Raw genomic sequence first — 24,724 nt, forward strand, 5'->3', positions numbered from 1 at the left:
GTGCTTTACTGGTCTGTGAAATCCAAAACTCTGGGAACCACTCAAATGTCAAACCTCTCACTTCAGAGCTGAAGCAGTTAAGGCTGAGAAGTAGGGACAGCAGTGGCCCAGGTGGGACAGTTTATTCAGGCAGTTCCGATTGTAGCCACAGGTAGAACATTCCTCCAACTGCCCCTTTTCTGTCTTTGCGTTGTCATTTTGCAGGTTCAACTCCACGTCAGCACCGTGTATTCGTTGTATGTATCCACTCATTCGCTGTAGCCAGTGTTCGTGTATGTCGCTGCTTCTCCAGGCAGATGGTGAACACCTCAAGAACAATAGTTATGATTTACCTTCCTTCTTCTAGTGCCCACCACCCTCCTGCCATACTAGGTACTCGAAGATATCTGGAATGAAAAATGAAGAAACCAACACATTCTTTGCACAAGGAATGCTTTAATAATTCCCCAAATATAACAACTTCTTCACTGTGGTCCTCTCTTGGTTCGCGAATGACAGTCAGGAACCAGGGGCCTGGGCCTGGATGGGTGCAAGGAGAAAGCCCTAGAAAACCATTTATTCCTGGGGCTCCGGTCAGTCCTTTTTGAACATGGGAAGGAAAGCAAATAACGTGAAGTGGAGGCAAGAGGAAGAAGACATGAAGAATCCCCAGGCGAGAAGAGGAACGCTGGAATGACTCCACGCCTGTCTCATTCCTTGTGACACCCCGTCATCCAGTAGGAGAGTGGCCGGCCCGCACAGTGCAACCTCCATGCCACCCTGTGGAGAGAAGAAGGCTGGGTTCTTGCTTCCTACTTAGTAGCTCCTTCTCCACATCCATGACCCAGCACTTAGTGAACGCACGGCACAGCACGGCAATGCACGGAACCCCCTTCACCGCTCGCTCTCTGGTCTGTCCCCCCGTGGCCCCTCTGAGCCTTCCTTTAAATTTCTCTTATCTGTGGTGTTTGGCTCCTCCCCCCGTCCAGCATGCCCCCACGTTTTCAAATCCTCCTCTGGCCCCGAAGGGGGAGTGCACCATTTTACAAGGCTGAGAGGCACTAAACAAACAGAAAGATAAATACATACATAAATAAATAAATAACCAATCCGTCAATCTCAGGGGCAACTATCGACTCTCCCTCCAGAGAGGGTCATCCCTAGTAGCCGTCAGCGTCTCTCCCGCATGGTGTTCTTAGAGTAGACAAGGCACTTAACCCCCTCCTTCCTCACAGACACCTGTAGAGGCAACTTATCTGTCTATCTATCTATGTATCTATCTATCTATCTATCTCCAATTTGAAGCTCAGAAAAGTGAAGCAACCATTGCACTGTCTACCACTGGGAAGCTGACAGCTTTGGGGGTATTTGCTCAGCTGAGGAGCTACGCACCTTTTATAGAAAATGTTGCTGCGAATTATGGAGAGGGCCAGCCCCACCCCCCACCCGTGGCCAGCATGATGGTGCTGCTTAACTGGTCCCACACCTACAGCTCATTGAACCGCTCGGGGATGATGGGTCCAAGCTGAGCCAATCAGATTCTCTATCCCAGCCCCTTGGACTCTGGGGCTGAGACTAGCCAGTCTCCGTGACTGCTCAGAACATTAGCCCGTTAACTTGGGGGCAGCCACAGTCTGTCCTCTGGAATGGGGAGCAGAATATACTGCTCTACAAAGAAAGTAGTGAAGGAAATGCACGAGGAGGCAGAAACTTGTCAGGAAAGCCACACTGACAGTTCCCAGCTCCGCCTCCGTTCTCTTCCAGAGAAGAGACCCCTTGGGTAAGCTCGGTGAGACACCTTGTCCCCTCCGAAGCCATCTCCCTCAGCTAACTCAAGTTCCTTTGCTACTGTGCCCAAAACAGTTTTAATACAACATCAGACAAAGACCCAGATCCCAAGTCTTGTAAGTCCCAGTTCCAAGCCGCGCCGCTCTCCCCCATTTTTCTAGATGGTTAGAAGGGGTGGAGTCCTTGCCTCCTGTCCCCTCCTGTCACTACATCCTTCTTGGGGCTCTGCCTGCTGACTTAGTCCCACAGTGACCTCCTCACCAGTTCTTCATTCCCCCTGCTCCAGACACAATCTTTTTCACACAGTTGATGGTTGAGAGAAGATCGGGGCTCAGCAGTTCTGAAGGGGAGACAGAGAATACCTGTGAGAACACAGAGGACAGTCCCAGAGACTGAGGCAGACACCGGCTCTCCCCGCCCCCCAGGGGCTGAGTCCTTCCAGATTAGGCAAGGGCTCCCTCCCAGAGGCCCATGGAGATATCCCTACGATGGCTGCTAGAGGTCAAGGGTGGCTAGGGGTGGGGGCAGGAGGGGCAGGAGTAAATGTATGTTTACTACCACACATCCTAGCTAGGGTACATGCTGGTTCGCGCCACGTTTGAGGGTTTCTAGGGAAAGGAAATGTCAAAACAGGCAGCACAGAGGCCGAGGTAAACCTTGCCTAATGAGAGAGGCTCTTCAGGTGAAGAGTGCAGGGATGTTGATCAGAGTACGAAAGAGGGAGTAAGGGGCAAAGTCATGGACCTGTGGAGCCTCCACGAGTGGCTCTGAGGTGGGGAGTTTGCCCTTGGCCTCGAATCAATCAGGCCATTGACCAAAGTCAGGACTTGATGGTTAGAGCTGAGGCTTCAGGGCCACCAGTCTGGCATTCAGCACTGGTTCTATGAGCCTCAGTTTGCTCGTCTGTAAAGCGGGGATCATAATAGTTTCCGCCGCATGAGAAGCTGGCATGTGAAGTGCTCAGCATACAACACACTCTCGCTAAATGTTGGCCGCTGCTGTCCTCTGTTACTGGGTGTGCAGAGCCTTTCTGGAGCCTGCACCCCGGAGAATCTCCTAACCGGAGGGGCATCGTAGCCACTAGTGAAATCCTCTGCTCAGCAAAGGCATTCCTGGGTGCATTCCCAGGCTTGGAGTGGGACGAGAAGTCCTGTGAGTAGACCCCACTCATCCTCTCCCCTCTCCCACCCTGAGACCCCGGCCAGACCTTTGCAGTCCTCGTGGCAAATGTTTTCCGAGTGACTCTTGTGATCATTGCACCAATAGTGGCTGTTGATCTGGAAGACGCCATAGTCGAAGCTGCCGTCTGCATTTTCATTTACCTTTGATAGGTTGAAGTTGCTCTCCACAAAAGCCAGGCACAGCCCTTAGAACAGGGAGAAGAAGGTTTTTAGAGGGCTCTGAACTGAGGGACAAAGGACACGGAGGAGAAAGGGAGACGGGGAAGCAGAAGAAAGGAACAAGGCCTAAGAGGCTAGACGGGGCGAGCTGGCCGGAAACACCCATTAGCTTCTCTCCTCGCCCTTCGGTCCATCCACCTGCCCCTCAGTACAACCGCTCATCATCCCGCTGTCCATCCGCGTCTCCTGCACTTGATGATCGCCTACTGTGTGCCATGACCCGTGCAAAGCCCAGTGAGGGACATTCAGCTGGGGCAAAGGCAGCTGGTGCCTTCAGCAAGAACGAAGACACACCCCTTAAAGGACCACAAGACAAGATAAAACGAGAAGGACGGCACAAGACAGGTGTGTGCAAAATCTGGGCAAAAGGAAGCTAGCCCCACCAGGGAGGAGGACGAAGCCTTTGCACTGCCTGCTCCCTCTGCCTGGAATGCTCTTCCCCAGACATTTGGGTGACCCGGTCCTTTGCCTCATTCGGTGCTGCTCAATGTCACCTCCTCAGAGAGGTATTCCTTGACTTCCCCTTCAAGGACAAGGTTACCTCTCACTCCCCTGGCTTTATTCTGCTGCATAACATTTATCACCACCAGGAAGTGCTTCATATGTTTGTGTGTTTGTTTGGGACTCGCCTCTCCCCCTAGAATGCGAACACTGTGAAGGAAGGGGCTTTGTTGATGTCTCTGTCCCCAGCCCCTAAAATAGTTCCCGGTACATAGTAAGTGCTCAGTTAATAATATTCAGTGGAAGGAATATAGAATGTTGGGAGGGGCTTCTCGGGGAGGGCTGCTTTTTGAACTTGGCTTCGAAAGATGAATGATGGAAAGATGGCCACATAGGAGGTGACCAGGAGCAGAAGAGGAATGGGGGGGCGGGAGTGTGAGAAAGCGGCACTCACAGTCACTCAGGGAGTAGCCCTCAAACCTATCCAGATCCTCCTTGTGCAGCACTCTGGCCAAGTCACAGCGACTGATGAGCTTGGCCTCATTTATGGCAACGAGGCAGCTGACCAAGGACATGAGTAGCATCCTCATCATCTTCGGAGGGGAGAAGGTGCAGCTGAGGGCCTGTGGTCCCGAGGATCTCCCAGACGTGCTGCTGGTCTCCTCTGAGCACCTGAGGAATCTGGAGACAGCAGCCAAATGTCCCGGCTCACTCACGGCTCCCCGCCTGGCTATTTCTCTTTCCTCTCACCATTTTATACTTTCTTTTACTACAGAAACTTTCAAACATTTACAAAATAAGAGAGAATAATATCATGAATCTCCATGTAGCCACTGCCCAGCGTCAACAGTGAAAAACCGAGGCTGATCTCCTTTCATCTATAGGTTTTCTCCTGTTTTAGCCATTCTCACTCTTGTAAAGGACACCTGGCTATGGGCAGCATTTGGGTACAGGGGTGGGGAGTGAGGCTGGCAAAGGAGACTGATGAGCACTGGACTTTACTGGTACTTGTGTGTGTGGGTTTGAACATGTGCTCTCGTAGGAAGGGCCAGGCCACTGGGTGTTGGTCTGCCCTCAACCCCACGCTCCCAGACGCATGATATGTGACTTTTCCCAAGGGTATACCCTGCCATGTGCAATTCCTGAGAGGCTGTCTTATAAGCTCTACACCTTTGTTTCCACTCAAAACTGGGGTCACTCAAGTAAAAGTGACCTTGTTGAAGAAATAAACTTCACTTTCACACTCTGTATGTGTGTGTGTGTGTGTGTGTGTGTGTGTGTGTGTGTGTGTGTAGGGGGAGGTGCAAGGGGCGGGGACTCTGGATTCACATCGCCTGCTTTCAAAGGTTGGGCTGCAGTGTGACCTTGGGCAATATACTTTACCTCTCCGGGCCTCATTTGTAAAAGGAAGATATGCCAGTACCCACTTACTAGGGTTGTCATGATGATTAAACGAAATGATAAATGCCTAAATCTTGGTTTTGCATTCCCCCCCAAATAGGAAGCAAGACTTCTGGGACAAAGGTTGATTCCTAGGCTGGAGTTAGGAAAGAGTATAAAATAAGTCTGAATTATCTTGTGCTAGAAAGTAAGAAAGTGCTCAAAATATGGATTGGGGCACGTCAAATGGACATGAGAGCCAGCTCAGAGGGGCACCCACTGGCCAAATCTGGAACACTTTCTTGGTAACAGCTTTATTGAGATAAAATTCACAGTACATAATTCACATACCACACAATCACTTAATTTAAAGCGTGCAGCTCAATAGTGTGTTTGCAGAGCCGTGCGACTATGATCGCGGTCAATTTTAAAACATTTTCATCAACCCAACAGGAAACCCCATACCCATTAGCTGTCACTAATCCACCCCTCCTCCAACCCCTGCCCACCACAAGCCTACTTTCCATTTCTCTAGATTTACCTAACCTGGACACTGCACACAAATAGTCACACCATAGGTGGCCTTTGAGCCCGGCTTCTTTCGCTTAACAATGTTTTCAAGATTTATTCATGTTGTGGCAGCCACTGGGATCTCATTCCTTGTGATGAATCCTTCTTTTGTCTCTCTATTGATCGTTTTATAGACTTTTGGGCTACTTTGGGGCTATTATGAATGACGGTGCTGTGAACATTCACGCACAAGTGTTTGTGTGGACAAATGTTTTCATTCCTTCGGGCATATACGCCAAGGAATGGAACTGCTGAGCCATAGAGTAACTTCAAGTTTCAACTTTGGAGCAACTGCCTGACTTCAAAGTGGCTGTACCATTTTACATTGCCATCGGCTTTTCCACATCCTTACCAACACTGGTTACTTTAAAAAAAAAAAAAATTATAAAGTTTATTTAGTTATTTTGAGAGAGAGAGAGAGAGAGAGAGAGAGAGGGTGCACAAAAGCTAGGGAGGGGCAGAGAGAGAGGGAGAGAGGGAGAATCCCAAGCAGGCTCCTCACTGTCAACGCAGAGCCCAATGCGGGGCTTGAGCCCACAGACTGTGAGATCATGACCTGAGCTGATATCAAGAGGCTCAACTGACTGAGTCACCCAGGTGCCCCAACGCTTGTTTGTTTTTTTAATTCAATTTACTCTTTTTTTTTAAGTAGGTTCTGCCCATGACCCTGATGTTGAGAGTCACCATGCTCTATACCAACTGAGCCCACCAGCACCGCCCCCCCCCCCGCCACTAACACTTGCTATTAACTGTCTTTCTGATCAAAGCTCTCCTAATGGGTGCCAAGTCGTACACATGATGGTTTGGATCTGCATTTTCCTGGTGGCTAATGACGCTGAGCATCTTTCCATGTGCTCTTTGGCCATTTGCATATCTTTGGGGAAATTCAGTATTCAGATCTTTTGCCCATTTTCTAGTTGGGTTATTTGTCCTTCTTTATTGAGTTGTAAAAATTCTTTATCAGATGGGAATGCAAGCTGGTGCAGCCACTCTGGAAAACAGGATGGAGGTTCCTCAAAAAACTAAAAATAGAACTACCCTACGACCCAGCAATTGCACTACTAGGCATTTATCCACGGGATACAGGTGTGCTGTTTTGAAGGGACACATGCACCCCCATGTTTATAGCAGCACTATCAACAATAGCTGAAGTATGAAAAGAGCCCAAATGCCCATCGATGGATGAATGGATAAAGAAGGTGTGGTATATATATACAATGAAGTGTTACTCGGCAATCAAAAAGAATGAAATCTTGCCATTTGCAACTATGTGGATGGAACTGGAGGGTATTATGCTAAGTGAAATTAGTCAGAGAAAGACAAACATCATATGACTTCACTCATATGAGGACTTTAAGAGACAAAACAGATGAACATAAGGGAAGGGAAACAAAAATAATATAAAAACAGGGAGGGGGACAAAACAGAAGAGACTCATAAATATAGAGAGCAAACAGAGGGTTACTGGAGGGGGTGTGGGAGGGGGGATGGGCTAAATGGGTAAGGGGCACTAAGGAATCTACTCCTGAAATCATTGTTGCACTAGATGCTAACTAATTTGGATGTAACTCTTAACAAATAAAAAATAAAATTAAAAACAATAAATTAAAAAAAATAAAAAATAAAAAATTCTTTATCAGATACATGGCTTGCAAATATTTTCTCGCATTCTGTGGGTTGCCTTTCACTTTCTTGATGGTATTCTTAGAAACAAAAGAATTCAATGATGATGAAGACTGTTTTCTCTATCTTTTCTTTTGTTGCTTACGCTTTTGGTATCGTAGCTACAGAATTAATACAGAATGGTTTCTAAGGTAGTCTGGGACAGTTTGGCCATCGACACAAATAAAGATAGTGACAGGGGAGCTTGGCCGGCTCAGTTGGTGGAGCGAGCGACTCTTGGTTTCAGGGTCATGAGTTAGCACCCCACCTTGGGCCTAGAGCGTCTTTGAAAAAAATAAGGATAGGGACAGATTATAATCTAGTGAAAGAGATAGGAATCCCTGAGTCCTTAATAGTAATAAATAGACAAACAGATACATAACGGGGATGGGGTTGGAGCTCTTCCTGACAATAAGATGGTGAGTGATAAACGTGGAGGTGGTCATGAGGTTGGAAAATCATCACTCTGCAGCCATCATAGATTAGTTTGGGCAAGAATCATCAATGGATATTAAATCTAAGGTGGTGGGAAGCTTGGTGAAGAACTGGATGGGGCACCTGGGCTGGCTCAGTCGGTTAAGCATCCAACTTCCGCTCAGGTCATGATCTCGTGGTTCATGGGTTCAGGCCCAGCATCGGGCTCTGTGCTGACAGCTTGGAGCCTGGAGCCTACTTTGGGTTCTGTGTCTCCCTCTCTCTCTCCCCCTCTGCCGCTCACACTCTGTCTCTCTCTCTCTCTCTCTCAAAAATAAATAAACATTGGAAAAAAAAAACTATCAATGCCATGAAAACACAGAATGGGGCTATTTCTGTCACCGTGTGCATGTGTGTGTGTGTGGTGGGTGTGTGCATGCGTATCTTTCCCCTGAAAGCAGGTGTATGTTCCTGAGAGCAAAGGCCTAGGTTCCTCCACCCACAGGCTGCTGCTTGGGCAAGATGGCTGCCCTAATGGCCTTGTTTCCTCACAGATGTCTTCTAAGCTCACTCCGTACCAGCCCGACTCTTGATTTTGGCTTGGGTCATGATCTCACAGTTCCTGGGATCAAGCTCTGCATCACGCTCTGCACTGACAGCGAGGGGCCTGCTTGGGATTCTCTCTCTCTCCCCCCGCCTCTCTCTCTGCCCTTCCCCCACTCATGCTCGCTTGCTGTCTCTCTCTCTCTCTCTCTCTCAAAACAAGTAAATAAACTTGAAAAAAAAGTTTATCATGTTCTACCTATTAGATGAGCAAATATCCAAAAGTTTGATAATACCTTCTGCCTACAAGGCCGAGGGGGCACAGGTACATTCCTGACAGAGTGTAAACAGGCGATTATCTATGAAAATTGTAGATTCATTTATCCTTTGCCTCAGCAATTCTGTTTCTGGGACTTTACTGAACAGAGATAGTTGCATAGAATTCAAAGATCACATACACACGGTTATTTACAGAAAGAGTGAACTCCAGTGTCCAGTAAATACAGGGCTGGTCAAATAAACTAAGGTACATTCATACAATGGAAACACATGCCATAGGGGGGAAAAAAAATTAAGAAACTGATATGAAGCTCCAAAACAAAAATTCTGATCTCTTCTAAGACAAGGTATCAAACAGTATATTTATAATAGCTTTGTGGGGATGGGGCAGAGATAAGAAATATAAAAGACGTTTAAAAAGTCTATTACAGATCTATTAACAGATATTAACAGTTATTAACAGATCTATTCATATCTGTTAGATGCATTTAGAAACATCAGAAAAAGACATGTAAAGGGGGTGCCTGGGTGGCTCGGTCAGTTAAATGTCTGACTTCAGCCTAGCTCATGATCTCACGGTTCGTGAGTTCGAGCCCCACGTTGGGCTCTCTGCTGTCAGCACAGAATCTGCTTCAGATCCTCTGTCCCCCTTTTTCACTGCCCCTCCCCTGCTCATTCTCTCTCTCAAAAATAAATAAATAAACTTTAAAGAAAAGAAAAAGAAAGATGTAAGGAATTAATAATTATGGTTACAAAGGCGGAGAAGACGTTTCACTGTAGGTAGACTTTTTTTTCTTACCATAAAAATAAATCTATTAAAAAATGAGTGTTTAAAAAGGGCCTGAACGAAGAAGGCTCTGCTGGGGTGAGCATGGTACAACATAGAGAGATGGTGACTCACTACCTTGTACACCTGAGACTAATATAACACCGTGTGTCAACAATACTCAAATAGAAAAAAGTTCTTTTAAAGAGACAGCTCTGCCCAGCGTCCCTTCTCTAGTCAAGTTCATTGCTCCCTGTGCTCTTCCTCCACTCACTCGCTTGGCCCCTTTTGTGCACCACCTCCTCCAGGCCTCATTCAGGGTCTGTGTCCTTCAGAGGCCTTCTGGGAGGTCGCAGCGGAGCACCCAGACGCGCTGGGCTTCACTGCGTCTTTTGGAAGTTGTATATCTAACTCCGAACCGTTGGTTTCCGCCCTAGAGGCAATAATATTTTACACGAAGCCTCAGAGAAATTAGGTAACTGGTCGAAGATCAGCCAGGGGCAGAGCTGGAGCCTGATTCAGCTCTGAGCCCTCCCTGAATCCATTCTCCTCGCTGCCCCATGTTGCCTCCAGTTACAAGTCCCGGCAACTCCAGTCCCTGAGGAAGAGCCACGATCCCCTTTTCCTTTATGCCCTTAGAGAGGTCAATGCTCAGTGACAGGCAATCACATGCTATAGGGAGGGAGAGAAAGAGGAAGAGGAGAAGGAAGGAAGGCAGGGGGAGGAGAGGAGTGGGGGAAGGACACTCACTCTTGCAGAGACGGGTCTGAATCATCGGCATTTGCTGTCCCCAGGTCGGAGTCGTAGGACATGGGCTCCTCGGAACGGTCTGGACTCTTGGAGCCATTCTCTTGGAGTAGGCAGCTATCAGAGTTTAGGCTGCAAGACAGCTGGGATGAACCGGCGGTGTCCAGGCTGAGGGAGGAGGCCGTGAGCTTCCGGTTCCGTCGGATCTTATGGCCTGAGTGCTGGACTTCGATGTCCTCCGAGCCTGAGGAATGGGAAATTGAATCCAGAGACTCTTTCCGCTGTAGTTCTGTCCCAGAGGTGGTGAGGGGGTCGAGCTCAGAGAGCGGGCAAAGCCCAGAGAGAGCCAGCGGGGTGAGTGTCCACTCGTTTAAGATGGCGGACTTGTAGGAGAGCTCGAAGGATAAGGACGTCAGTCCCTGCAGGAAGCTGAGGAGGAACTCGCCCTCCTCGGCGTCTCGAAGCAGGGCTGTGGGCTGATAGTACTCGCACAGGCGGGCGGGCTCCTGGAGGAGCAGCTTCAGGTAGCACTCCATCAGGCCGTCATTGAGGGCCAGCCTCAGCCAGGCCCGGCAGCGGCCCACGTCCGTGCTGACAAAGATCAGGTGCTCCAATTCCGAGACGATGTGCCTGGGGGTGGAGAGGACAGGCTTGTTTCAAGAAGTGAGTTCAGATCACAGAGGATCATTTTATCCACTGGTGAGCAGGAGCCAGTAATAACGACTGCAAGTATATACAGGCTTGGGAAAATATCTCAGATAGCAGTGTTCTACAGGGAATTGAGAAATATTTAGCTACAACTCCCCACTTTTTCAAGGTTACTGTCATGCAGGATAATTGCCATTTTAGTTTCAACTCCCCAGGCGCCCTTGACATCACCTGCTCATCCGGCATACATGTGATGAGCCCCTAAGTGCCAGGTCTTTGGAGCTGTGAAGATACAGGATACAGACATGGTCCTGCCCTCAGTCCAGGTTACTACCTTTCAAGGGCACACGGAAGTGAACCCTGTTGTCAGTAGAGCTGGGGTGGGGGGAAGGCAATCACTTCCAGGTTGCAGTAAGGACAATGCCTTAGGCAAGGCATTGCGGGATTAGGCATAGGGATTAGGCACAGGCAAGGCATTGAGCTGGGCCTTGAGCGATTTCAAGCCGCAAAGATGGAAGGGGAACCTCAGGCACCAAGGACTGACAGAGAAAAGGCACCAAGGGTAGGGAAGCAGCAGCTGTGTAACAGGAGTGGTGAGCACTCCCGTTACAGCACGGGGAGGAGGAGGAGTGGCTGATTGGGTTGCAAAGTCAGGTGATGCAGGGTCTTGAGCATCCAACCGGTGAGGCAAGGTGGGGCAAGGGTCCCCACACCTGGCTGTGCGTCAGAATCACCTGGGAACCTGGTCAGGATACAGATTCCGGGGCCCCAACGAAGTGAATGGGACTCCAGGCTAGCACTGGGGAGCCTGAGAGTTTTTACACCGGGAAATGACTTGACCGCAGTCGCGCAGACTTCTGGGTGGGCTGCTCGGGATAAGATCATGTACCCAACTCAGTTCCCGAACCCTTGGTCTGATGTAAATGCCCTTCCTCTGACCATCACAGTGCCCTGAGCACGTCTCGCCCATAGGAGTGCGTGCTCCACAGGGCTCAGGGAATGAGCTCGGGTTAGCTTAAGCTCAATAAATGTTGACCAGCTGCCTGACCTAAGGACAGACACAATGAGATAAGGGGGACAATCAGAAAGCCACTGCCACCTAGGAGTGAGGTAAGAACCTGAGATAGGGCGGTGGCAGTCAGCATGAAAAGGAAGATACAGACTGACAAGGCACCTTCAGGCTGAAGGTGGCATTTAATAGCCCTTAGAGGCAACGTGCCAGCAGCTGCTTGCTCCAAAGCCCAGGCAGTTAGGGCCAGGGACGCAGAGGCAAACGTCCCAGGGTGGATATTCAGATGATCTGGATTCCACGTCTTTAAAAAATGCCATAGCCTGTTAGGATATAATACTTAGCATAGAGATGTTCAAACATTCCAAGGCAGGGTCAGCAAACCTCTTCTGTTAAGGGCCACTTAGTAAAGATTTTAGGCTTTGCAGGCCACACATTCTCTGTTCCAACTACCCAACTTTGCCACGGTGTGGCAAAAAGGCGGCTCCTGCTAAAGGCGACCAGCCAGGGGCCTGAGCAGCCCCAGGCCATTGCCTGTGCGCTGAGGGGCTCTTGAGGCTTGGTCTAACAATAACCCCTATCTCACCCATCTCCATTCTAGAACACAGAGCATCTCTGCTGCTTTCCCATATAGCTGTAGAGGGAGAGCCCAGGGTCACCCACACTGAAGCTCCTCCCCAAAGCAAAGCCTCCCCTGCTGATCTCACTTGTGGGTGACAGCTTTCAGGAGGGGCCAGAAGACAGGCTGAGGCAGAGGCTTCTGGTGGGCGCTCTTCTTCCTTTTCCCTCCGGCCTCGGCTCGGATGTGCTTGGCATGCAGGCCGTGGATAAATACGGCCTCCAGGGCACTGCACATGGTGTTGGCATCTCCGTCTTCGCTAGTGACCACTGTGTCCGAGGACACGTACTGCTTCTGCAACGCCTTCACAGATCCCACTAGCTTCTTCTTGATGACCTAGTCGGTGTCAGACATAACACAGGCCTTTAGAAGATCCTGCGGTGACCCCTGGAAGGTAAGTGCTTATCACCAAATACACGCACACCCACACACGTGCTCACGTCTACCTGTGGGTGTGTATACAGCAAAACTAGCACAAGCTAATCATAGAAAACAAAGATGGGCGCCTGGGTGGCTCAGTCGGTTGAGCGTCCGACTTCGGCTCAGGTCGTGATCTCACGGTTCATGGGTTCGAGCCCCACGTCGGGCTCTGTGCTGCCAGCTCAGAGCCTGGAGCCTGCTTTGGATTCTGTGCCTCCCTCTCTCTCTGCCCCTCCCCCACTTGCACACGCACGCACGCTCTCTCTTTCTCTCAAAAATAAATAAACGTTGGAAAAAATTTTAAAAAAAGAAAACAGAGACAAAGCATAGAGGAGAAAAGGAAAATTACGTACTTATACCACCCAGAGATAGTTATTTTTTTGCAAAGATATTTGTATATTTTTCTTTTGTTTTGCTTTTTAAACCGAACTTCAGTGATTTGATAGCCATAGAAATCTTGTGTTTAAATACCGGCTCCATCATAGTTACAGGTGTGGGAGCCTGGGTGATCCATCTAGGGCAGGGGTGAAGCTTTCCACCTTGTTTAGGGGTCTACGATTCCATGAAGAGGCAACAAGTGCCACTTTAGAACCATAAAAACACCAAGAAAACAGGAGCATGGTCCACATTAAGAAAGATCGTAGGGGGGCGCCTGGGTGGCGCAGTCGGTTAAGCATCCGACTTCAGCCAGGTCACGATCTCGTGGTCTGTGAGTTCGAGCCCCGCGTCGGGCTCTGGGCTGATGCCTCGGAGCCTGGAGCCTGTTTCCGATTCTGTGTCTCTCTCTCTGCCCCTCCCCCGTTCATGCTCTGTCTCTCTCTGTCCCAAAAATAAATAAAAAACGTTGAAAAAAAAAAATCCAAAAAAAAAAAAAGATCCTAGGGGCACCTGGGCGGCTCAGTCAGTTAAGCATCTGACTCTTGATTTCAGCTCAGGTCATGATCTCACGGTTTTTGAGTTTGAGCTCCGTATCTGGCTCTGTGCTGACAGTGTGGAGCCTGCTTGAGATTCTCTCTCTCTCTCTCTCTCTCTCTCTCTCTCTCTCTCTCCCTCTCTCTGCCCCTCCTCTGCTCATGCTCACTCTCCCTTTCAAAATAAATAAAATAAACGTTATTTATTTAAAAATATCTTTTTAATGTTTATTTTTGAGAGAGAGAGAGAGAGAGAGAGACAGACAGACAGACAAAGTATGAGGAGGGGGGAGGGGCAGAGAGAGAGGAAGACAGAGAATCCGAAGCAGGCTCCAGGCTCTGAGCTGTCAGCACAGAGCCTGATGCAGGGCTCAAACCCACGAGCCGTGAGATCATGACCTGAGCTGAAATAGGACGCTTAACTGACTGAGCCACCCAGGCGCCCCTAAAATAAATAAATAAACTTTAAAAAGAAAGAAAGAAAAAAGGAAAGATCCTTGACCTGGCAGTCAGAGGCAGATGTTAGTCTCAGCTCTGTTGGTCAACAGCTGGGTCACTACAGACATTTCACTTAACCTCACTGAGCTTAATTTCCTCATCTGTTAAACGGAACGAATACTTCCTGACCTACAGCACAGGAGTTGGGGGGCGGGGGGATTACTCTGAGGGCAGGACTTGCTTTTTTTTTTCATTCTTGCATCCTCAACACTTGGCTTGGTTCCTGACACATGTAAGTATTCCGTTAAGGTCTGTTACATAAATCAATTATAAAATACATATATGTAAAATCCTTTGGAAAGATAAAGACAGTTCTGTCATAGTATAAGCATGTCAAAATTACCTATGTGTTTTGGAAAAGGATTGGGAGGGAATACAGAAAACCTGGTTTGAACTGTTAGCTGATAGGATTATGGATAAATATTTTACTGTTTTATTTTTATCTTAGCCCAAACAGTTCATGTTAATGTTCTTTGAAAAGTCGAATGTTCTTTTTTTCTTTAAAAAAAAAATTTTTTTTTTTAATGTTTATGTATTTTTGAGACAGAGAGAGACAGAGCATGAACGGGGGAGGGTCAGAGAGAGAGGGAGACACAGAATCTGAAACAGGCTCCAGGCTCTGAGCGGTCAGCACAGAGCCCGACGCGGGGCTCGAACTCACGGACCGTGAGATCATGACCTGAGCCGAAGTCGGACGCTCCATCAACTGAGCCACCCAGGAGCCCGTTTTTTTTTTTTTTTTTCTTTATAACAGCTTTAATGAGACACAATTTACATTGCCTAAAATTCACTCATTTAAACTATACAGTTCAGTGATTTTTGGTATGTTCACAGAATAGTGAAACTACAGCCACTACCTAATTTTAGGACATTTTCATTGTCTCAAAAAGGAACACTGTGCCCATGAGCAGTCACTCCTCTCTAGTCCCCTCTCCCTCAACCCCTAGCAACTACTAATCTACTTTCTGTCTTTATGGATTTGCCAATTCTGGACATTTTGTGTAAATGAAGTCATACAGTATGCAGTCTTTTGATGTTAGACATCTTTTCATATGACTTATGGGTCATATACTTCTTTTATTGTTTGCTTATTTGACTGGAGAGGGAGAGAGAGAGAGAGAGAGAGAGAGAGAGAGAGAGAGAGGAGGACAGAGGATTCAAAGTGGGCTAGGGAGTGACAGCAGCAAACTCCCAAATCGTGAGATCATGATCTGAGCCAAATGGACGCTCAACCGTCTGAGGCACCCAGGCCACCCTAATGCCTTCTTTTTTTTTTCTTTTTTTTTTAATGTTTATTTATTTTTGAGAGACAGAGAGAGACAGCATGGGAGGGAGAGGGCAGAGAGAGAGAGGGAGACCCAGAATATGAAGCAGCCTCCAGGCACTGAGCTGGCAGCACAGAGCCCGATGCGGGGCTCCAGCCCATGAGCCGTGAGATCATGACCTGAGCCGAAGTCGGATGCTCAACCGACTGAGCCACCCAGCTGCCCCTTCTTTTAATGTTTACTTATTTTTGAGAGAGAGAGAGAGAGAGAATGTGCATACATGTATGTGCCTGTGGGGGAGGGGGCAGAGACAGAGCGGACCGAGGATCCAAAGCAGGCTCTGCTCTGACAGCAGAGAGCCCAATGCAGGGCTTGACCTCACAAACTGCAAGACCATGAGCTGCTTACGATCATGACGCTTAACCGTGTAAGCCACCCAGGCGCCCCATATGTATGACTTCCTTTGAGAAATCCTTGGTCTTCAGGCAGCCCCTATTAAAATCCGTTGTTTTTTATCAATTCCCATTCTATCACCAATAAGATGTTCTAGAAAGGGCAGGATCTCCTCAGAGCCTGCTTCTGCTATAACTCTTTCTCAGCCCGAAGCCTCGCTTTCCAAACAGTACTCATTCATTTCAAAGTGAGGAAAACCAATGACATGGCTGTCCCGTGCCCCCTTCCCCACCCTTGAGCCTCTCCGACTGCCTACCGGGATGGCAGCCCGGGGGTCCAGTCCATTCTCCACCACCGAGAGCATTTCCGCTCACACTGCAGCTCCCTCGGAGAATCACATGACACCTGCAGAGACAGACGGCGGCGGCCAGATGAGCAGGTTCCAGCTCACCACCCCCAGCCAATTCTCCCCCTCCCCCCAGCAGGCAGAGGGTCAGCCCATCTTCCTCAAACTGCAATGCAAAGGCCTCTGAATTCAAAAGTAAAAGCCAAGAGTGGATTTTAAGGAAGGAAACAAGGGAAGAGAAGAAATCTGAGGGCTCGGATCTCAGGAGGTGGGGAATCCTATGTGCCACGGGTGGGTCCACCCTAATCAGGGCATGGAGAGGCCTCTGTATGCCACACCAAACGCTGGCACAAAAAAGCAGGGAATGAGGGGCTGATTTGGATACAGAACTAAGGGTGCGAGGGGGATGCTGCCGCTGGAGGTGCCAAGAGCCCACGTGGACCAGGAAGCAGGGGCTCACAATTCACATTTGGAGCCTCTGACTCCTGTGCCAGCCCGATGTCTGCCAGCTCGGCAGGGACAAGCACAACTGAAGGAAGTTTCCAAAGGGAGGGCCTCTTGCTACATAGCTGCTTCCCCTCCAGGCACGAGGGTCCAGCTGGAGCAGCACAGGGACACGCCTAAAGGGAAACAACACGGGTTCGAATCTCGATTTGCCACTAACCACTTAGGCATGCTAGGTGGGGCACCACGGCAGACGTCTCAAATGGAGGTTATGAATGTGGAAAACGCCCAGCACAGGGCCTGACGGTACTAAGGATAAATGGTATCTATTACCCCGGTTGGATGTGGCCAAGCCTTATAGGCAAAGGCCACTGTCTGAATGAGTCCGCTCAACTACCTGAAGTCAGTACACAGGTAAATCCCTCAGGGCACTGGCTTCCCCCCCACCCCCCCGGGGGTGGCTTAGGTGGGGGGGGGGGCCTCAACCTGAGCCTCGGGGGGTGGCTGTTGGCTCGCCTGGACCGCCCCAGCCACTTGGATGGACCAGGATTGGGCAGGCACATTCCCATCTAAACAGATCTCTAGTGACCACGCTGCCGAGCATGGAGGGACACCAAAAAATAGGTCATCGCTGTCTCTGTTCTCAAAAACCTATGGCCCAAAGAAGTTATCAAATGGAGGCATGATGAATGGATTTTGTACTGTTTACACACATTGCTTCATTCATTCCTTGTAACCACCCTAGGCGAGCTCTTTTATTATCCAGATAAATCAAAGCTGACCCAGGTCAGGGAACTTCCCAAGATCCCAGGGCTGATCAGTGGCGGGCTCTACCACCTTCGGCCAGGATGACATCCACCCTTCTGGAAGAGGCGGGTGTGAGCTAGGGCTAAGGGGTGGCTGGGGAGGGGGCAGGGAAGTCTTGGGAGGAGGGCTCTCCAGCTGGGGGCCCAGGTGGCGGGATGCAAGGGAGCATCAGGGTTGAGTCTGGCAGGAAAGGTTTACAGGCGAACAGTGAGGCATGGAGAACGGCAGGGTGGCCCTAAATGATGAAAGACGCTCTGATTCAAGCCCTGGCCTCTGGATCCGGCAGAGGGTGAACAGGACCCAGCGCCGACCTTCCTAAGTAAGGACATGCAAAGGCAGATAGGTGTGTGGAGGACGGCCCCCACGAAACCAGCTCTGGTCAGCGCACAACAGACTGACAGGAGGAACACTAGCCCCTGGCCACAGCCCATCAGACTGTCTCTCCCTCCACCACTTTCCCAGCTCCTACCCACTGGGAATCCTCAGGACCCTTCGCTGGAGACCAGCTCCATGCTCTGGCCACCAGGGCACCGGGAGAAGGGGACATACTATAGAGTCGGTCCTGAAACCGTGCCTGATCCTAGAGGCTGGGTTTCTTCAAGGCTACCCTACGCAGCCCTGCAGGCCACGTTCAGGCTCGCTGGCTTTGAGACCCTGGCATCCAATCCCCTCTGGCAATTCCGGGGGCCTGCCCTTCTAGACAGAGCCTCAAGCCCTAAAACTGCCCTTCCCTCAGCCGGCCTCAAGGCTTGGGCCTCAGCAATCTGAAGAGGAAGACCATTGAGGCCTCATCAACTAATTCACTGAATATAATATTCACTGGAGGGAGGGAGGCTTATCATTAAGTGGGTGCTCTGGCCAAGTCAGGGTCTGCTGAAAAAACAAAGTAAACTGACACTGAGGTCAGAGCAGGGCCAGACAAGAGACAACTGTGACCTAAAACAGTGTCAGGAACGTCACAAAAGGACAACAGTGCAGAGAAACCTAGAAGAATTGCCACTTGACAATTCACAAAACAGAACTGAGACGTGGGGGTCAGGCCAAAGTTCCGGGCACATCTTTCCTTGCAGGAAGCCAAAGCTCCCTACATAGGCCTGTCGGTTCTAGAACGCCTCAGGAAGGCAGGAAATGGCTCAGAGGCAGGACCACGACCATCTACGATGTGAGATCTCTGGGCTCTGGGTCTCCTGACTGCTAGGTCAGCACTCCAGCAGGCTCCTTGGGTGAGCCAGACCCCCATCTACCATGCTATGGGACTGGTTTCACTTTCTATCTTCAGAGCTGTCTTCACTGACACCAAGAAGCAAACGAAAGAGGGGTGGGTCTTCAGGAGACCCAGAAGAAAGAGAGCAAGTAGAGAGTTCAAACATCCCTGATACAGTGGAGCAGAAAAGGTGAGTGCCGTGTGCCTTTAGGAAACTCTTAAGTCACCCTTCGTCTACCTCTGCCCCTCTGTATTGGTTCACTCTGGCACAGGATCTCATTCTCTATCCTCATTTAATTCTTAAAACAATCCTGTGAGAGAAGGATGAGTATCCCTCATTCACAGAAGAGAAAACTGAGGCTCAGTAGAAACATGCCTCAGGTGAGGGACAGAATTTTCTCACTCCAAGCTCTGTGCCTTTCGTCAGTTCATACTGTCCCAGGTCCTTGGTTCAAAGAGTTTCAGGCAAACTTATTATTCACAGACTCTTCAGAAGCTCCACCTTATCAAAGAAGGCCTAACACTGACAAGAAACAATCTTGCCCATCAGATCTGTGGCCCCAACTAGCTGACCACAGGTCCTTTCCATGGCAGCCAGGTTTCCGAGCTGTCCCTCCTCAAATGTTCCAACACACAGGAAGGAATCGTTGGGGTTGATTCTCTTCGTGATACTGCCTGGCCTTCTATAAACATCCAATTTCACTTCCTCCAGAGACTAAGGAAGAACGAAAAGAGGAGAAGGACTCAGATGAGACTTACATTAAAAGAAGAAATGGATAACCTGGCTTCACCACTTTCGAAACACTCCGTTCATCAGTAAACAGCAACCTCTTCTTCTTAGAGACTTCCCCGCCATCCGCGACAGCCTCGTCTCTACGGCCTGACTCCGATCCTGCACCTGGCTATGCACGACAACAGGCCGGTGTTTAAGCCCTCCAGCTGCTGTACCAGGTGATGAGTCAGGGTTTTCAGCTGGAAACAAATGACAAAGTTATCTTCTGATTCAGAAAGACAGCTGATACTTCAGACATGTGAGTGCTGAGTAAACAGCACCTCCTTCTACCTGAAGAAAGTTGGATTTCTAGACAAGAGCCCTGTGGGGGGTGGGATGGGTGTGGGGGGGGGGGGTGGGTAGGGCGACAAAGCAACTGAATATCAGCTGGAGGGCAAGCAACTTCTAGCTCGTGATTCCCAGTCCAAAGGCTAGTGGGTGAGGCCAGAAATGTGAGGTCTAGGAACACTGGGTATCTTTCTTTCCTCCCTCCCTCCTTCCATCCAACAACACCCATCTCTCCCATATTCTTGTCCCAGATCCCTTAAGATTCTGGCAAGGACCAAACTCTGAGTGAATGAAAGCAGGACCTTTGCCTGACTCATTCACCATTGTCTTTCTAATGCTTCAAACAGTGCACGGCACACAGTGGTGCTCACAAAATACTTGCTGAATGAACAGATGAGTAAAATAAAAAGGCTCAGACCGTTTCAGACTGTAAGAAGTTGAGGTATACAACTTCTCAGTGGTGGGGTCACTGCGGAACTCCTTCCATTACACCAAGCTGCCAACAGGCTGAAACCCTTCAGAGATCACACCTTAACGGAAGGGGATATTGAAGGTAAAAGGACATCCGATTCTCAAAGGCGTGAGACTATAAATGCAAGCAAAGACAAGGGGTCTTCTTTGGGGTCCTTTACAATGGCTGTCAAATGGCCAATCCTTTGGAGTTTGGTCACCAGAACTTAGAGGGGATGTGCACCCCCAAATCCCAGGAGATTATAAATGTTAACCATGGAGCCTGGGTGCCTCAAGAATGTCTAGCTACTCTGAGATAACTTGACTCTCTGTGTTCATGAGTAATCAAAATGGTCAAAACTCAATGACCCAGCACCTGCAAAAAGAGGAAGCAATTCAACAGCCTCCACGGAGGCCTCGGCGTCCCCAGGATCCACTCATCTCTACTCTTCACAACATGTAACGTCACCTCTGGCACATTCGGTAGCGGGACTAATCTACAACCAGTTCTGGCCAGGAGGAGCACTGGGTGAGGGTCCTTTCTGAGCGGCAGGGCAATGCACATGGACATGATTCTGTGACCACAGCCAACCCCACACAGTGGAACCGCTTGAGTTTCTCCAGATCGTCACCCAAAAGGAAGTGATAAGCTTCCACTGCCCCAGCTGAATGAGTAGCTCCCTCACCTTCCAGGTATTTGGATGATACCTATCATTCCAGCAGCCAACGCGAGTAATATAATATGGATGCCAGGAATACAATCCTTAAGGACAGGTACAGGGGGCCTGACATCCAGGAAAAGCACTTGACCCACGGGAGAAGGATCTCTACTCCTCCACACTTACTTACCATCTGAGGCCCTGCCTCAATTGAGGTGTTCGGCAAGTGCCTGGCTCTGAGAAAGCAGGTGGGGTTGGCAGGGGACTGCACTAGGTTCTCAGATCAAATGGGGACCACATCAAGGGAAGAGTGGGCACAGAGCTGGGATGAAGAGTTGAAATGGGGATAGGAAGACGTCAATCTAACAAGATTGGGTAGGGGTGGTGGGAACTAGGGCAGCAAGAGTTGGGGGGTGGTTTAGCAAAGACTCAGGAATGAAGTGTCCTCAGGCTGGCTGGGGATGGAAAGAAAGTATGCGGTGGGCTTGGAAGTTAGGGGTTGAGTGGGTGAGGACAAGAAGATACATACAAGACTTGAGATAGGGCTGAGATCAGAGTTATCAAGAAGAGGGCGGTAAGCGCAATAGGGCATCTACTGTAGTGGTAGGTATTAAATGAGTGGGGGGAGGTGGGTGTTTTGGCTGAGCAGACCTTGGGGGGCTGAGCAGGGGGGCTGGGATAAGAAAGCTGAGCCTGAAAGGGGGTAAGCCAGAAAGACGGGGAGGGGGAGGGGGGGCTCGAGGAGGTTTGCGTGGAGCACTGGGATTGCCAAAGGGGTTGAGGGGTGAGAAGGAGATGCGTTAGAGGGAGGCGGAGGGAAGTGGCTGTCCTAGGGGTTGGAAGTGGGCTACCGTGGGGTCGAGTGTGGCTGCACTTACGCAAGACCAGTGGTGAAGGGGTGAGGGTAAGGGCTGGGCTCGGGTCACGGGTGGAGAAGAGGAAGGGGACGGGTCGGTCAGCACTGGCTGTTTGGGCTGAAGGCTCGGGTCCGAGTGGGGTAGGGTGCGGGGCTCAGGCCGGGAAGGGAAAAGGCTCTGAAGCAGGACAGTTTCAAAGCAACCAAGGGTTTGCGATCACGGACAGGGCTGGTGACCCATCGCCCGTTCTCGTCTCGGCCCCGCCGTCCCCTTCTCACCCTCCTCGCCCTCTGACCCCTAACTCACCAGAGGGAGCGGGGAGGGGGCGCGGGGCACTCCTGGCCACTGCAGCCCCTAAGCCTCCGACCAGGCGCTGCGGCCTCCCGGCCAGGGACAACAGGAAAGGGCGCTCGCGGCGCCTGACGCCATCACGTTGGTTCGGCGTCCGGCCCCGCCCCCGGACCGCGGAGCCAATCGCAGGGCCGGCGGAGCCTCGGGGCGGGGCCAGCGCTCAGGAAAGCCCAAGTTACCAGCCCCAGAGCAGGTGAGTGATCTGGGAGGCTGGGGACTCTGCGACCCGAGATGCGCACGAAGAGGCGAGGCCACCAGGCTAGCCCACCAGTGTCGGGCGGAACGTGTCCTACTGCCCGCCCCCAGCAGTGTCTGCGTCTCACTAGATCCCGGCCGCCTTCTGGGTTCATGACCTTGCCTGGGCACAGCACTATCTACCGTTGAGGCTGTCTGTTGGCCTCCTGCCCGGAAGGTTCCCACTTGTAAAATCGGAACAATAACGTCTACCCTAGTTTTGCCTCCCTGAGGGCATCAGTGCAGGTGGTGCTTCCCGCCTGGTGGTTCTCAGGAAAAGCATACAGGTTTTGATCACCCCTATCACCAAGGGAGCACCTTTAGGTACCCGTCAGCCCCCAGGCATGAAGCTTAAGGTTCTGGTTATTCTCATCTAGCCAGCAAGTTGTTTGTTTCCTTTACTTGGTAGAGTTGACATTTCTCTTTCACATGGACTCAGAACAAAAGGTCAAGAGTGTGTGTTGGTGGGGGTGGGGACAGATGTCTTGTGCTTTGGACACTTCATACCTGCAGGCTCAGGTCAAATGGGATCTTAGGGCCTGAGTGTGGGGTGAGTACTGGGGTGGAGAGGTACTGCTACCTGCAGGTCCAGGGGGACTTTGGGGGTGTCTACAGGGCTGGTCTGGGAACGGGACAGTTCTTGGAAGAAAGCTCCACTGATCTGGGCCAGGCTCTCCATCAGCCTTTCTGGGAAGGGGAGAAGAAGGGGTCCCAGTGCCTGTTTCCATTTATAAAACCAGCTGTTGGAGATGTGGCACCTGAGTGTGTGCGGGCTGCCTCTTCAATAATTCTGTCTCTAGGAGCGAGAACCACCTCTCCTCGATTTTAGACTAGATGAATCTGAGTACATTTAGTATGGTTAACAGTTGAACAGAAAGTTAGAAATAAGGACACGGAGGGATGCCTGGGTGGCTCGGTCGGTTAAGTGTCTGACTTCGGCTCAGGTCACAATCTCACAGTTGTGAGTTCCAGCCCTGCATTGGGCTCTGCGCTGACCGTGCAGAGCCTGCTTGGGATTCTCTCTCTCTCTCTCTCTCTCTCTCTCTCTCTCTGCCCCTCCCTCGCTTGTGCTCTCCCTCTCCAAAGTAAATAAACGTTAAAGATAAATAAATAAGGACACAGAAGCAAAGCATTATCTTAGCGTTAAACAACTTGGAAAGTAAGGAATTTACTGGGAAATCCAGTTTCCTGGGCAAAAGGATAGTGTTTCTGGTTATAATTATAGCACATCAAGAGCATCAGTGTCTTGATACAAGCATGCCCTCCCCCAGATGGAGCCAGCAACATTCCTCAGTTCTTCCAATGAATTTTTGCGCAGCCGCTGTCTGCAAAAGCTGTGGGAACCCCGCATGGTAATCTCTTATCTATCTTTTCAGGAGCCCCTGTCTCCTGGTCTTCTCTTACTTCTCAGGCCTCTCGGCCCCTCTGCAAAGTCTACGGGCTTGTCTTCCTCTCTCCATCTTACTCTGGCGCACATTTCCACCATTCATGGGCCACGAGTCCACCAGGTAATCTGAGGCCGGAAAAAAAAATCTCCCATTACCTTGTTATTTGAGCAATAATAAAGGTACGTGCAAAGTGCCATGGTGCCCACAGAGAAGAGGCCTTGAAGGTTATCCTGGCGGAAGCAACTTTTATCTGAGCCTTCCGGGTGGACACAGGAAAGGGCAATGCCGGCGAAGAGACTGGTAGAGAAACGGCTGGTGGGTAGGAATGCAGACTGAGCTCAGGGGAGGGTGCACGGAGAGGTGGAGAGGAAGCTAGGAAGTAAGGCCAGAGTAAGGGGAGGGGGCTTAGAATGGAAGGGGGAGATAAAGACAGATTGGGCAATGGGGAAAGGGAGGAGGCACAGACACAGCTGGAGGCCAGTGCAGGAAGGGCTCAGACGCTCACAAAGGCACTGGTCTGTCAGATTTCAAGCACTACGCATAGTCATTCAAAGCCAGGCAGGAGGACTGCAGGCATCTGAATTTCTCGGGGGTCTAAGGTGTAGATTCCTGAACCCTGCCCCTGCCCTGGAGAGTCACTCTGGGATGAGGTCCAAGAATTTAGCCTTGACCCAAACCTTTTCTGTCTCTTGCCCTACCACCCGTGGATCTAAAGGGTGAGAAAATGTGAGAATCTCTCCTTAACCTAGGAGCTGAAGGGCAAGGCATTTAACAGGTGTGGAAAATAGAGGCTCCTATTTGCCAGATAGGAATTTTGATTTATCCTTAGCAACCACCCTGAAGGTAAGCACCATTGTTATCCCCAGGGCATAGATGATAAAACAGGCTTAAGAGAGGTTAAGGAACTTGGGGGCCCAAGGCCATACAACTCATAATTACTACAGGTGGGATCCTCACCCAGCTCTGATTCTAGCTGGAGAACTAGCATAATTCAGTGGCCGAGCAAGTGGGCTTTGGAGCCGGGAATGCTTAGGTTTGAATACCGGCTCTACCCCATACTGTTTTCTAGGCCTTCCCTAAGACAGCGCAGGGCCCAGCACAACCCAGCAAGTGTGGGCCTGAGACCACTGCCACAGTCAGTGGTTTTCATAGGCCCCTCGAGATGGCACCAGAGATAGAAACTTCTAAGTTT

The 24,724-nt window shown here is 50.1% G+C and overlaps 1 protein-coding gene across 7 annotated transcripts; it reads right to left on the reverse strand.

The window, feature by feature from the left end:
• Window positions 1-415: 415 nt before the first annotated feature.
• On the reverse strand, window positions 416-23,160 carry LOC145712418 (pleckstrin homology domain-containing family M member 1-like). 7 transcript variants are annotated; one of them, XM_081794721.1, is made up of 8 exons: window positions 21,866-23,160; window positions 16,049-16,137; window positions 12,334-12,581; window positions 9,973-10,599; window positions 4,063-4,289; window positions 2,975-3,133; window positions 2,029-2,129; window positions 416-759 (listed from the first exon to the last, which is right to left on the reverse strand). In XM_081794721.1, exons 2-8 carry the CDS (start codon window positions 16,094-16,096, stop codon window positions 574-576), a joined length of 1,596 nt encoding a protein of 531 aa, XP_081650847.1. In that variant the 5' UTR covers window positions 16,097-16,137; window positions 21,866-23,160; the 3' UTR covers window positions 416-573. The 7 variants fall into 7 exon arrangements, 5 of the variants coding, with proteins under 5 accessions (XP_081650847.1, XP_081650846.1, XP_081650849.1 ...); XM_081794720.1 differs by lacking the exon at window positions 21,866-23,160 and adding an exon at window positions 19,293-19,407; XM_081794723.1 differs by lacking the exon at window positions 21,866-23,160 and adding an exon at window positions 19,293-19,407 and having other exon boundaries at window positions 566-759; window positions 2,029-2,107.
• Between the last annotated feature and the right edge of the window lie 1,564 nt (window positions 23,161-24,724).

The sequence above is a fragment of the Panthera onca genome, assembly GCF_046562875.1.
Source record: "Panthera onca isolate mPanOnc1 chromosome E1 unlocalized genomic scaffold, mPanOnc1 haplotype 2 h2.Chr16_ul_10, whole genome shotgun sequence".
In the NCBI taxonomy this organism is placed as follows: Eukaryota; Metazoa; Chordata; class Mammalia; order Carnivora; family Felidae; genus Panthera; species Panthera onca.

Coding starts and splice junctions, on each gene's coding strand:
- LOC145712418 (XM_081794721.1), bottom strand. CDS start 16,096: ATGCTCTCGGTGGTGGAGAATGGACTGGACCCCCGGGCTGCCATCCCG. Junction 12,582..16,048: donor ACCCCCGGGCTGCCATCCCG/GTAGGCAGTCGG, acceptor GACACCGACTAG/GTCATCAAGAAGAAGCTAGT. Junction 760..2,028: donor GCAGGGGGAATGAAGAACTG/GTGAGGAGGTCA, acceptor TTCTCTCCACAG/GGTGGCATGGAGGTTGCACT.